General features: G+C 41.8%; 1 protein-coding gene across 8 annotated transcripts in view; it reads left to right on the plus strand.

Annotated features, from left to right (window-relative positions):
- tnip1 (TNFAIP3 interacting protein 1) overlaps positions 1-14,780 on the plus strand; it is a 41,014-nt gene extending 26,234 nt beyond the window's left edge. For 4 of the 8 annotated variants that reach the window (XM_029721082.1, XM_029721060.1, XM_029721050.1 and 1 more), the window contains 8 exons: positions 150-281; positions 2,875-3,003; positions 3,097-3,240; positions 4,257-4,382; positions 4,616-4,699; positions 5,227-5,445; positions 5,762-5,852; positions 12,279-14,780. In XM_029721082.1, the coding sequence (XP_029576942.1) occupies positions 150-281; positions 2,875-3,003; positions 3,097-3,240; positions 4,257-4,382; positions 4,616-4,699; positions 5,227-5,445; positions 5,762-5,852; positions 12,279-12,343 (990 nt within the window). In that variant the 3' untranslated portion in view covers positions 12,344-14,780. The remainder of the gene's footprint in view (positions 1-149; positions 282-2,874; positions 3,004-3,096; positions 3,241-4,256; positions 4,383-4,615; positions 4,700-5,226; positions 5,446-5,761; positions 5,853-12,278) is intronic. The other 4 variants (XM_029721107.1, XM_029721068.1, XM_029721091.1 and 1 more) reach the window with 3 other exon arrangements.
- The last annotated feature ends 4 nt before the right edge of the window (positions 14,781-14,784 follow it).

Genomic DNA, 14,784 nt, shown 5'->3' on the forward strand with positions numbered 1-14,784 from the left:
GCCCTGTGTAACTGCATAGACCTGCTCCAACCCAGGTCACTGTGTTACTATATGAAATGATGACCTGTTTGTCTCATTGAAAAGAAACCAATACTCCCTGTTCTAAAACAGTTTGAACCCCCCACCCCCCACACCACAAAAAATATCAGATCACAGACCTGCGTCAGCGGCTGGCGGACTCCCAGAAGGCCGTGCAGGAGCTGGAGGCGGAGCGAGAACAGAGGCAGCGGGATTACGATAAGAAGCTGCTGCTCGCCAAGTCCAAGATCGAGAACGTACAGGTGAGAACCCACAGAAACCTAGTACAGACCCAACCATGTCCTCCAGACGTACACAAACTCAACACCATTTTTGCTGTGTGTGTTGGTGTGTGTGTGTGTGCGGTCTTCACTGCTGGGAACACATGCGTGGAGGAGAACTGCTCCAGCCCACTCATTGAGTATCAATGAGTGGCACGTGTGTGTGTGTGTGTGTGTGTGTGTGTGTGTGTGTGTGTGTGTGTGTGTGTGTGTGCGCACACACTACCGTTCAAAAGTTTTTCTTTGCAACTCTGCCTAGAAGGCCAGCATCCCGGAGTCGCCTCTTCACTGTTGACGTTGAGACTGGTGTTTTGCGGGTACTACTTAATGAAGCTGCCAGTTGAGGACTTGTGACTTGAGGACTCAAACTTCTCAAACATTCTAATGTACTTGTCCTCTTGCTCAGTTGTGCACCGGGTCCTCACACTCCTCTTTCTATTCTGGTTAGAGCCAGTTTGCATTGTTCTGTGAAGGGAGTAGTACACAGCGTTGTACGATATCTTCAATTTCTTGGTAATTTCTCGCATGGAATTGCCTTCATTTCTCAGAACACAAATAGACTGATGAGTTTTAGAAGAAAGTTCTTTGTTTCTGGACATTTTGAACCTGTAATCGAACCCACAAATGCTGATGCTCCAGATACTCAACTAGTCTAAAGGCCAGTTTTATTACTTTTTTAATCAGCAAAACAGTTTTCAGCTGTGCTAACATAATTGAAAAAGGGTTTTCTAATGATCAATTAGCCTTTTAAAATTATAAACTTGGATTAGCTAACACAACGTGCCATTGGAACACAGGAGTGATGGTTGCTGATAATGGGCCTCTGTACACCTATGTAGATAATCCATTAAAAAAATCTATCGTTTCCAGCTACGATCGTCATTTACAACATTAACAATGTCTACGCTGTATTTCTGATCAATTTGATGTTATTTTAATGGACAAGAAATATGCTTTTCTTTCAAAAACAAGGACATTTCAAAGTGACCCCAAGTGCGTGCGTGCGTGCGTGCGCGCTTTAGTACCTTGTTGCAAACTCAGATCTTTGTAGTGACTGGGTGTATTGATACACCATCCAAAGTGTAATTAATTCACCATGCTCAAAGGGATATTCAATGTCTCCTTTTTTATTTGTTACTGTGTACCAATAGGTGCCCTTCTTAGCGAGACATTTAGAAAACCCTCCTGGTCTTTGTGGTTGAATCTGTGTTTGAAATTCACAGCTTGACTGAAAACCTTTGCAATTATCTGTATTTGTGGGGTACAGAGATGAGGTGGTCAGTAAAATTTTTTTAAATACTATTACTGCACACAGAATCCGTGCAACTTATTATGTGACTTAAGCACATTTTATACTCCTGAACTTATTTAGGCTTTTCATAACAAATGTGTTGAATACATTTCAGCTTTTCATATTTCATTTAATTTGTTAAAAACATAATTCCACTTAGACATTATGGGGTATTGTGTAGGCCAGTGACGACAAAATCTAAATGTAATACATTTTAAAAATCAGGCTGTAATACAACAAAAATGTGGGAAAAGTCAATGGGTGTGAATACTTTCTGAAGGCGGTGTAGGTACGGGTAAAAGTGACTCGACAAAATCAGGATAGATAATAAACACAGTAGTAGTAGTAGTAGCAGCAGCGTGGGTGTTGTGTATTATGTGTGGGTAAAGTCCAGTGAGTGTGCAAATAGTCAGTGTAGGTACTTGACTAACTGTTCAGCAGTCTTATGGCTTGGGGGATAGAAGCTGTTCAGGAGCCTTTTGATCCCAGACTTGGCGCTCCGGTACCACTTGCTGTGCGATAGCAGAGCGAATTGGGCCGCACGCACTACCTTCTAACTCCTTATGGTTGGATGCCAAGCGGTTGGCATACCAAGCAGTGATGCAGCCAGTCAAGATGCTCTCAGTGGTGCAGCTGTAGAACATTTTTGAGGATCTAAGAGCCCCATGCCAAATCTTTTCAGCCTCCTGCTGGGGAAGAGGCGTTGTCGTGCCCTCTTAACAACTGTTGTGTTGGGACCATGATAGGTCCTTTAGTAATGTGGACACTGAGGAACTTGAAACTTTCGTCCCGCTCGACTACAGCCCCATTGGTGTGAATGGGGCCGTGCTCGACCCTCCGTTTCCTGTAGTCCACGATCAGCTCCTTTTGTCTTGCTGACGTTGAGCGGTGGTCAACAGACAGGTTTGAAGAAGGGAAAGGAGAAGAGGGGGAAGAGTGGGACGAAGGGGTGAAAGGAGGGAGGGAAGAGAGTGAGTTAGAGACAAAGGAGAAAACCGTCAACCCTCTGACACAGTTTTTCCCGTTGACTGAGAAAAACGTCAGCTACTGTGACATTTGACTTTTTTCAAAAACATGCCAGGATGATGTTTTCCTATGACATCATGTTATTGATAGGTCACCGTTAGGTTACCGTCAGGTCAACTTTAACCTGACAGTCTCTGACGCATGGACCATTACTCGTCTGACTTTCACATCTTTCAGTCTGGATTAAAATTGTGAATGATCTCTGAAACAGTGGAGTTGAAGCAGATTGTGCCAATGTTGTTGTATGAATGTTTTCAGGGGGAGAAGGAGTGTCTGAACTCTGAGACCACAGAGTTGAAGCAGAAGGTTCGTTACCTGCAGGATCAGCTGCTGCCCCTCAGTAAACAGAGAGAGTACCAGGAGAAGGAGATACAGCGCCTCAATCGGGTCAGTACTGTGTGTGTGTACACTCTGTGTGTGTGTGTGTGTGTGTGTGTGTGTGTTATCTAACTTACTCTGTCTCCCCCTGCCACCCATCAGGCTCTAGAGGAGGCCTTGAACCTGCACCCTCCCCCCTCCTCCCAGCAGCCACCGGTCCAGGGCGCCAGCGGTAACCATGGCGACGGGCCTAGTAACTTGAGGCGGCAGGAGCTGCTCACCCAGATAGCAGTGTTAATGGAACAGGTCAGTCAGACGCTTTCTGAGCTAATTGATCCAGTTCAGTGATTGGCTATATTTCGTGGACCAAATGGCAAGTGTCTTCAACAGCCTGATCACTAACAACGATGAGACAGCCTATAGGAAGGAGGTCAGAGACCTGGCAGTGTGGTGCCAGGACAACAACCTCTCCCTCAATGTGAACAAGACCAAGGAGCTGATCATGGACTATAGGAAAAGGAGGACCAAACACTCCCCCATTCACATCGACAGGGCTGTAGTGGAGCCCCAAGACAGTCGTGAAGATGGCACGACAACGCCTTTTCCCCCTCAGGAGATTGAAAAGATTTGGTCCCCAGATCCTCAAAAAATTCTACAGCTGCATCATCAAGAGCATCCCGACTGGTTGCATCACCGCCTGGTATGGCAACTGCTCGGCATCTGACCGTAAGGCGCTACAGAGGGTAGTGCATACGGCCCAGTACATCACTGGGGCCAAGCTTCCTGCTATCCAGGATCTCAATACTAGGAAGGCTCAAAATATTGTCAGACTCCAGTCACCCAAACCGTAGACTATTCTCTCTGCTACTGCACGGCAAGCGGTACCAGAGCGCCAAGTCTAGGCCCAAAAGGCTCGTTAACAGCTTCTACACCCAAGCCGTAAGACTGCTGAACAATTAATCAAATGGCCACCCAGACTATTTGCATTGACACCCCCATTGCTGCTAGTCAGTGTTTACTATCTATGCATAGTCACTTTATCGCTACCTACATGTACAAATGACCTCAACTAACCTGTACCCCTGCACATTACTATTGTTAGTTTATTTTGTAATTTTCTTAACCAACAATGCACTTCAAGAAATAGAGTTAAGGGCTTGTATGTAAGCATTTCACGGTAAGGTCTACACCTGTTGTATTCTGCGCATGTGAGAATAAAAATTGTATTTGATTTCACGTACCTGGTGTCCCAGGTCTTCCGAAAAAAAGTTGAACTCACCAACTTAGTATCCGAGGTAATCATCCTGCATCTACTCTCTCAGGTGAAGATCTTTGAGGAGGACTTCAGGAAAGAGCGGAGCGACAGGGAACGAATGAACGAGGAAAAGGAGGACTTGAGGAGACAGGTGGAGAGGCTGCAGGGTCAGATGACCAACCTCACCAATCAGGTTAGGAGCTGCTTTCTTCTGTGTCCTAAATGGCACCCTATTCCCTATGTAGTGCACAATGCTATGGGCCCTGGTCAAAAGTAGTGCACTGTATAGGGTAGAGGGTGCCACTTGGGACACAGACTGTTTCACAGCACTTTGCATTGAATAGGGAGTTTCTCATCTCCTCCACCTCCCATGTGTTGGTTTTCCTGACGTGTGTTCATAAATTTGAGTTGGTTTGTTCCTCTCAGCTTCACCAGGCCCAGAACGAGTGTCAGAGAGAGAGAACAGAGAGATGCAAGCTGGAGAGACTACAGATGCAACATCATAAACAGGTACTGTAGTCACCACGCCTCAGTCCCTTCTCATCTCCCATTATAGACAGGTTTAGCTTGTCTTCACATGGCTGTGGTGAACCTAGTCAATTAGCACATGTATTATAGGCTAACCCCTCAGTCCAACAGACAGACGGAGCTTGTCTTCACATGGCTGTGGTGGTAAACCCATCAGTCTAGTTTCACCTAGCACTTAGACCTCTTTTTGAAGTCATGACAGCAATAGGATGGATTTTCTCCTGATTTAGATGAGTAAAAATGGCTGTGTGCTGTGCTTCACTTCCTTCCAGTCTGTTTGAGGAGCACCAACTAGGGCTGTGTTTTACTCCAGTTATATCTCAAACGAGTGCAACATTCCTCTGCCTGGCTGAAAACAACCCCTCCGTATTTCCAGACATAGATCAACTAGATCTGTTGCATAAAATCCAAGTGACTGGGCGCTGTGCTTCCTCTACCTGCCTGCTTGCCCTGCCTTACTGTGCTCTGACCGGGGTTACCGAGGTCTGTATCCCTGTGTTCCCTGGTAGGGCCAGCAGCAGCAGGAGAGGCGTACCTCAGACCCCTCCTCAGGTACCATGAACGGCCCTCTGAGCCCTCCCTACTGTGGTCCCTTTGTGCAGGTGGCTCCAGGAGGAGGGCTGGACGGCTGGCCAATACACCCCAGGATACCCAACAACGCAACAGCTGCTGCCGGCAGCGTAGCGCCACCGGAACGTGGCGACTTCACACCCCTCACAACGGTAAGGGTCCGTATCACAATATATCAGCCAAAAATACCTGTTTCTTATTGGACTAGTTCAGGTAGTCCTTCCCCATTTCGGTCCGTTTGGTTCCTAGTGAATATGGTAACCTAATCCCAAATGGGACCCCTAGCCGCTACTCTTAGATCATCGCTGCTGACAGAGGAGCTTTCCCCCCCTTGCCAGTAAGCAGCTACTTGCTCTCTGGAGGCTTAGGCCCGGGTTACTGTAAAGCACTTTGTGATAACTTATGTAAAAAGGACTATATGAATAAAATGTGATTGACTGACATTGTGCTCTCTGTTCTGCTTTGGTCCATCAGGGAATCCCGTGGCAGCAATCGTTCCCCCAGCCCAGAGGCTCCAGGGGACCCGGAGCAGGAGACGGATCCAGACCGCCTCCAGAGAACACGGGTATGCCGACACAACTTATGGCCAATGGGGGAAAGGGTTAAAAATTCTGGTAACATTTCCAAAATTTGTGGAAATTGCAATTTTTTTTTAGATTATAGCTTCTATCAAAGGGTTCTATATTTCTATTAAAGTAAGGGAAATCAACACAAAACCAGACACTTCATCACTTCAAACCCTTCATTCTGGGTTGTACAATCTAATTAGTATGGGAATACTATCATCATAAAGGTTCAACTTCTATTAATGGGAGTGAATATATCATAAATACACACACACATACACAGCATGTTAATAACACAATTAGGCAAACTAAGCAAAAAAACACAAGCTGCAGCCCATTTTGGCAATTTGGGATCCCCGACTTCCAAACAAGGATTCCAACCAAGTTGTAAGCCTCCACTGTTTGTGGGGAATTATTCTTAGCAACAGTGGCAGTGTATTTGGTGAGATCAGTTATATTAGAAGAGTGATCTGGGACATAAGTATTGTTCCAGGGCATTTCAAGTAGCATTGCCAATATTCTCTACGTGTCTAGAGATGGCACGAATTTGGTCTAGGGCACATGCAACTCCATACCCAGGGAAAAACACACCAAATGACATGGTTGCAGGTGCCTGAGTGTGAGTGATGTCAGCTAGAGACCTCTTATCTCACCTCATTCCAGGAAGTCTCTTAAACAGAACCTTCGTGTCTTCATTGTTTGGAACGGGGTTGTCATAGCTGTCACCATAAACCCAACAGTGCAAGCGTTTGATCCATTAAGGGTGGATTAACTCTCAAATCAAGGTTTATATATTCATCTTGTTGCATCAAATTTTGAACCTAGTTTTAAATTTATCCTAGTTAAATTAAATCCTTCCTATAATCTAACTTTAGTTTTCACTTTAAACCTAGTTTAATTTTAAGCCTGTTGCTCAATTAATCAAAAATAAAATAATACATTTAGATTGGAGATTTAATTCTAAACTGCCACTTAATGTGGTTTAACTGATTTTAAAATGGCAGCATATCTACTGTGGAGAGACCAAAACAACAGTTCTTCAGAGAATAATTAGAGACAGGTTGAATCCTGTTGAGTTTTATGATAAACTCATTATTAGTAAGCTATTTACGTGCCCATTTTGTGTAACAATTGAATTGGGGCTTATGATATGCCCAGCCTTGGTACGAATGATGATGTTATGCAACATGCTGTAACGGGCCTGATAACGGTAACATTAAAGTTAGTGTTAACGTGCATTTATAGGCATCGATATTTACCTTTTTATTTGTGTTTACTAAATATTGGTGGATCGAGTTGTCCGTCGTCATCATAGGGGTTATGGAGAGGGGCAACCTGCTGGGGAATCATCTCACATATCTTCTGGGTGATGGGATCAATTTCCTTGGACTGAGGCCCCCCTCCAGTCTGAAATAGCCCCCGCCTCTCTTCTGCCGCATTTAAACTATGTTTATAATTTGGCTTTTGCCAAAAAGTTTTTTTTCCAGCATGCTTTCATCCGATTTGGGTCCCTCTTCTCTTTAATCCGTGTCGATCCATTAAATCTGTCGAATAAAATGGTCCAGGTGTCCTTCTTTTTGACAGTCGTGTTGTCTGTCTTTTATCCTCCAGTAACGTTATGTTACTAAATTCCTCCATCGGCTTCGACAATAGTTTTTTTTTTCATAAGCGGAGAAATGTGAACTTCTTTGGCGTGCCATGGTCATGTGGTTAGCGGACAAATAATAAATGGCAAAATAATGTTAAGTAATGACGATAATAATAAATAATATTTTATGCTAGCTAGCTTGGTTTATAAACTAGCTAGCTCCAGTAGCTAACATTAACTAGCGAATTCGTTATCTGTCTAGTACTGGCAAATAACGGATTTTATTTCAAATCAGCCAACCCATGAGAACCTTTCACGATGGAGTTACAGTAGTTCTAACATTATATTGTTATTATTTTATCAAGGAACAACAACTTTGTGGGCTCATTTGTCAAATAGGCTAGCTATTTCGTTTCAACTCACAAAATACCTCATTGGTGTTACATGTCACTAATCAAAGTTTTACTGATCCAGATTTAAAATGAACATCTCTGATTAATTACAAACCTAGATTTACAAAACCTAGATTAGTTTTAATCCTAGATTAATTTAAACCATGTTGTTGCAACCCACACTAAGATTCATAGTACATAGTTGGTTGTAGTTTTAAAAGGCATTTTTCTTATCAATGCTATAGTAAAGTTCACCATCTTAACTTCTGGGCCACTACTCCTGGGCTGCGTTGGTCCCTTTGGCTCAGGACTCTTACCATCTTCTGGGCCACTACTCCTGGGCTGCGTTGGTCCCTTTGGCTCGGGACTTATCTCACCCTTATAGAAACATTCTATCTCAGAGACGGGCCCCATTTTGTACTTTGCCTCCGGCCTCCATTTGCACATAAATCATTCCATCTGACCCATAACACATGAATTGCTCCACTTATATAGTTATAAACACATACTAAAAACTTGCTCAAGTCAATTATTCAGTTACAAAAAATGTCAGTTTCCAACAATCCCTCATCTGGAACAATGATGTTCCACACGACCTAGAAACCATATTGACTTTCACAGGGAAGAGAGAGAATACATGTTAGAACAGTTTCACACCAACCTTGATCAGAATGAGATTGGGGCAAGGTTAGCCCAAGCTACAATCTCTGTCTCTCCTCATGTTTAGGGGCATCTCTCTGTCTCTAGAAGCCTCACCTTTCCAAATCATAATTAGAACTATTGATAAATGAATCAACCCAAATTTAGAATGACGGTCCTTAGTGGTTCACATTGGTTCTATCACTTTAATTTCAGACCCTCAATTTAGCACACACAGATTCTGGCAGAATGTACATTGACATAAAGTATATTCATCTTATATTTCTAGCTTTCACTTTTCTCATCACGTCCCCCATTTGTGGTAATGACAGATTGGTATCTCAATGCGTTCTTAGTCTAAATTTACTATAAATTCTGTAGTGTGCAGACGTCCACAATCAACCTGATACCCCAAATAAATAATTTGGGGTAAGCCTAAATCAATTACGGCACGGTTGAACATCCCCCCCTCCTTCACGGCAATTCATCTTCTGGCGTTTCTTAATTGTCTTATTCAGAAAGCTTTACAGTTAGTCCTCCCAATGGCACACATGTCTAACATGTTCAAAGTGGATGGCCCTTGATATTGTGCCGATTTTTCAATATCTGGGGAATAATCTGATTTTCCCAAGCAGACGAATCTCTCACCTGAGCCACCACCATCTTTTACAGTCCTTGTCCATTTTCCTAGCAGTACTCCAGCAGCGTGAGAGAAGTTTGGATGGGATCTCTCTCCATGCTCACTCCGTGTGGACTCATGTTGCACTACTGAGGAAAAAAGGCAGTTGATGGCTTCAACTGGATGCTGTGTACAGGTTGCTGGCTCGGACTCAGGTCTCACGATAGAAATGGTGAAGGGCCATAGTGAACGCCATTACTTCAGCCAGTTAGAGGGGGTGAGGCTCAAACTGTTCTTGGTCAAATTATCCCTTCCATGCATCTAGATACCATCTGTGGTCACCTTCGCCATAAGCTAGAGAGTGAGGACCAACCAGAACAACTGTTTAGTTTAGGGCATTTCTGATTCAGGAAATCCAGACAAACTATGTACTGTATGACAAACTAGTACTAATATTCTTAATACAAACTTCTAAGACAAATGTCAAAGAAAATAACAACACACTGTTGAAACCATTTTTGTAAATTGGCTTATACCCCCTGATCATATTGATGACCTCACCGCAGACTGACCAGGTCAGAGAGTCAGAGGACTAATACTTAGGGAGAAATCCCGACTATACAGCAGACCAAATTTGGTGAGATTTGTATTGAAGCAAGACAAAAAAACAAAACGGCTGCAATACACTTCATATATCGCTATACACTTCTTTATATAATCACTCTACACTTCATATATCACTCGATACGCTTCTTCGTATGTCAATCGAGGTGGGGAAAACTTCAATCCATTTGGAGTGACTGTCAACCATTACCAACATATATTTATTATTTTTATAGGCAGGCCTGTGAACAAAAACCATTTGCATATTTACCAAAGGGCCCCAGGGGACTGGTAATTACCCATGACTCCCATAGTGATTCATGCGTCCCAAAAAAACAACACTACCCGTTAAATTAAAAAAAAATACAAATTAGAATTATAACTCCTTGATAACTCCATAAGAAAATAATTGTATCCCATAAGGAAATAGTAAAATAGACTAGAGACAGATTCCTGTCATTCAGGGGCAGCGCTCTCTCACTGTCATGGTCCGAATCACACACAGGACTATTTATGATGATTTGGAAGAAGTTTATAATTTATCAGTGTTTACATATTACATTTAAATCTCACCCAATGTCTTTAGCCTTTCTAGTGAGGGTAATCAGTCCTCACCAGAAAGTCAGAACAGAGGTCAGAGGTCATTCCACCCCATTAAGTGAATGTTTATTTCCCTTTTCTTTCCCTGTACCTCAGACTCATTATTTTACATTGGGTGTTTCAGTACAATACTTATCAAGAGAATTTACATGTGTGCAACCAAAACTCGGACAATAAATACTTCAGAACCTTTAATTTGTGTGCCCTCTAAGGTGCCATCCTTTCTAACCTGTGAAAAAATGCCACTGAAACCAAAATAAAAAGATCCCACACAATAAATCAAACACAGTATTGACACCACAGAAAATTAACATGTACTTAGTTTTCACTATGCTACATTTTAATCAGTTCAAAAAACATCTTAATCGAATCTACTGCATCTTGGGCAGGAAGTCTTGATAAAACCATGCGTATACAGAATTATACTTCAGACACATCAGATGATAGTGTCCCGTTGAGCGGAATAGGCACCTTCTAAAGTAAACAATCCCTCTCTCTTTTAATCTTATCTTTTTGACCTGTTGCATTGACATATGTTCCTGTGACATCAACTAGTCAAAATATGTTGTTTAACATCTGCTAGGACCTTGAAAAAGTTGGTGCTGGCTTATCAGCTCTTGGATCTACTTCAAATCTCAACACAGTTCCACATAATGGAAACAGCTATAGTCTCGCGTAGTCATAGATGCTATAGACTCTATAGTCTCGCCGCATCCCATACATATAGAATAACACCTCGTGCTATTACTTAAGACTAGTGGTACCCTCCTTTTAATTTTGTTTAGTTTTATTCTTTATTTTAAACAAATCCATTTAAATTGACTTAATGAAATTCGGTCGCAGTGTCCCTTAATTGTTCACGGATGATGTGTCTCCTCCCAGGCAGCTCACAGTAAGGGTCTGGTCTGGGCGGGTCCTCGTCCTCTTTTGGTCAGATGGGAATTACCCTCACGTTTCATAAAACGCACCACCGGTTTTCCTTGCAGACCCTCACTGGAGAGCTCCGCAGGCAGAATCAATCATCCCATTCCAGATGCTAAATTGTCATGGAAATTATACACATTTGGACACCAAGTCAATCTTAAATGAATAATGATTTATTAACAGCAAGCTGATGAGGTTACAGTCAAACTTAGATGCATAAAGAACCGGTCTGAAGTGTGCTCTGCCGCGGCAGTCCCCTTAGTTCTCTTACAGTGCATTTGGAAAGTATTCAGACCCCTTTGACTTTTTCAACATTTTACGTTACAGGCTTATTTTAATCTACACACAATACCCCATAATGACAAAGTGAAAACAGGTTTTAGAAATGTGTTAATTTATTAAAAACAGATACCTTATTTACATAAGTATTCAGACCCTTTGCTATGAGACTTGAAATTGAGCTCAGGTGCATCCTGTTTCCATTGATCATCCTTGATGTTTCTACAACTTGATTGGAGTCCACCTGTGGTAAATTCAATTGATTGGACATGATTTGGGAAGGCACACACCTGTCTATATAAGGTCCCACAGTTGACAGTGCATGTCAGAGCAAAAACCGAGGAATTGCCTGTAGAGCTCCAAGACAGGATTCTGTTGAGGAATAGATCTGGGGAAGGGTACCAAAACATTTCCGTTCTCAAAACAATGTTCTGTGCTGCCAAGTTGCAGATACTGATAGTGAGGATTCCTCCCACGAACGATCATTCAGTCACTTGCATGAACCCAGTTGAATTGGTTTGAAGATCACCTGGAATCAGGATGCATAAGCAGGAAATCCTGAATCCTCCTTTCTGGTTGAGAAAGTTCCCAGAATTTTGCAACCCTACCAGAGAAACATGATATATATTTTTGCCAATCTCTCACTTTCTCTCTCTCATCCATTCACAAACGGTCTCTTTCGCTTTCCCATTCTCTCTCTCGCTTTTTCTTTTGTTCTCTTGAGTGGCTGATTGTTTAACATCTCATTGATCACAAACTTTTTCCTCTACTCTGTTTATAGATCAGTCCGCAGCAACTGGGTTTGGAAAAAGAGAGCGACAGAATATTGACCCTGGAAAGCGCTAAGGGCCTCTCCACCGTTCGTTCTTTCGTTGCCTCACCATGGATCCAGCTGGGTGGTAGAAGCATGAATCAGTTTTCAGTTGACCCGGTGTGATTTGAACTATAATTTTCCTACTGAACTGTAGATATCCTGTTGTAATGTTGTTTATACTTGCCTTTTATAAGCCTACTTGTGAGACAAACACTGTTTTCGCTATTCAGAAATATAATACATCAATATTACCATTTAGATGTGTTTCTTTGTTTAACCTCATATTATTTTTTTGGGAGATTCAATATCTGCTTTATATGATTCTATGCAGGAACTGAAGTCATTTTGTGTAATAGGTTGAAATTATCGAAATACAATATTAAAACAACATACCTATGTGATTATCAGCTGTTGACGATCGTCCCACTGCAAATATATATATATATATTTTTTTTTTTTACAAAGCTGTTTTGTTACTTGTAGGGTTAAGGGGTCCATTCTCCCATGTCAATAACATCCAATCCTACTTGTATTCATTCCAACGATATATAATATATAGATAAATTGCCTTGGAATTGGAATCATAGAATTGTAACAGTGGTTGTTTTTCTTTGTTTTTCAGTACCATTGGTGTTCTAGAACTGTACTATAAGTGTAACTGTTCATAAAGTGAGTGTTATAATACATCCAACTTGGGAAGTGAATTTAGCTGGTATATCATGCCAAAAAACATGGCTGTGGTGATTTTCATTGATCATTTATTTATAATCTACTGTTTTGATGGTTGCATTGACTAAATGTAAATCACTTGTCTTTAGTAATGCTGTTCTTTCTATGTTAGTGTACTCCCAATATATTGTAGCTATTGACATCGTATGTTCGTTACACACACACACACACACACCCTCACAAGAGCACCTGATTGGCCAAAAATGACCAATGTCATTTCAATGGAGCACCTTTGCTTTGATTTCATTGGGTTAAATATTTGCTCATCGATTTATATTTATATTTATATATATATATATATATATATAAACATATTTACTCATAAAGCTGTCATGTCTGGAGGATTGGGTCGTAGTGTAGCCAGGCTTTGTCCCAATAGTTTTGAATGGCTTCCTTTCCTGGTCTCGTTTCCTTCCCTACTGCTGACAGTTAGATAGTACTACTGTAATGTGTATAGGCCTGTTCTGGTTACTAGATAGTACTACTGTAATGTGTATAGGCCTGTTCTGGTTACTAGATAGTACTACTGTAATGTGTATAGGCCTGTTCTGGTTACTAGATAGTACTACTGTAATGTGTATAGGCCTGTTCTGGTTACTTTAAACGTTAGCCTGCCTGAGCGCTCCAGCTAGCAGTATGGTCAGAATAGGCGCTGTAAGTGCATTAATATGTGAATTTATATCGCGTTAACAGGGTACAATTGGTCTCCGTCATATTGCTTTAACCTGTCATTCATGTCCTTTTTGCATCCAGTCAGAGGCGAGGAAATGAAGTGATTTTTAAAGCTGAGACTCCACTAACCCCTAAGGTTCAGCCAGCCATTACCTCAGTTAACAGTCCAGTGATAAACCACCTCCGCCAGACAGGGACTGCTGCCCAAATGGCACACTATTCCCTGTATAGTGCACTACTCTTGTTCCCAGCTCTGGTTAAAGGTAGTGCACTATATAGGGAATAGGGTGCCATTTAGGTCCTATTCCTGACTCAGCTGGCTTCTGTCTCAATGCACCTCTAAGACCACCTGCTTCATACTAACGCCTATCTATCTACAGTATCTATCCGACAGTCCTGTGAACCTCTGTGACACTGTCAATAGAGCCGGCTTGAATTCCCAGCCATGTACCTTACCCCAGGTACTTCTGTTGATCTGAGAGGATTGGATAGGTGTTGACAAAATGGCAACAATAAAAACTCATTGTAACGACAAGGTGGATTTTTTTTGTTACCATATTGCTTATACTTTGCCAATTCTTTATGTCGACTAGTGTCTGGAGTTTAGGGGGCTAATGGGGTTGATTTTGGGGATTGGTCACTACCCTAGAGCTCTAATCCTCCTGATATGTGATTTGATTTGGTGGTGAACTAATGTTCTGTCTTCTCCTGAATCAAACCCATAACTCAAAGCTATATAGGGTTGAATATGTATCCTATTATAATCCTTATTGTGTTTGTTTCATTCTGACTGCTGGTAAAGATGGGTGTTTTATTCACAATGTTCACTGTAAATAGTTGGAACAGTCTTTTTTTCTTTTAAAAGACAGATTCCAGAATGGTCCAATAGTTGAATGGAGATGTTTTTAAAGGTTGAATTGCACTTTGAAAGGAATGCTTTGTTTTTCCTCTGGTAGGTGTCTTTTTCTGGTTTGTAGTTCTGGAGTTTTGCAGGAGGCAAAAGCACATTACTGATGTGATGAGACTTTTTGTATTTGACTGGCTTAATAAACATATCCTAAATGTCTTTTGT

This window comes from Salmo trutta, chromosome 3 (assembly GCF_901001165.1).
Source record: "Salmo trutta chromosome 3, fSalTru1.1, whole genome shotgun sequence".
In the NCBI taxonomy this organism is placed as follows: domain Eukaryota; kingdom Metazoa; phylum Chordata; class Actinopteri; order Salmoniformes; family Salmonidae; genus Salmo; species Salmo trutta.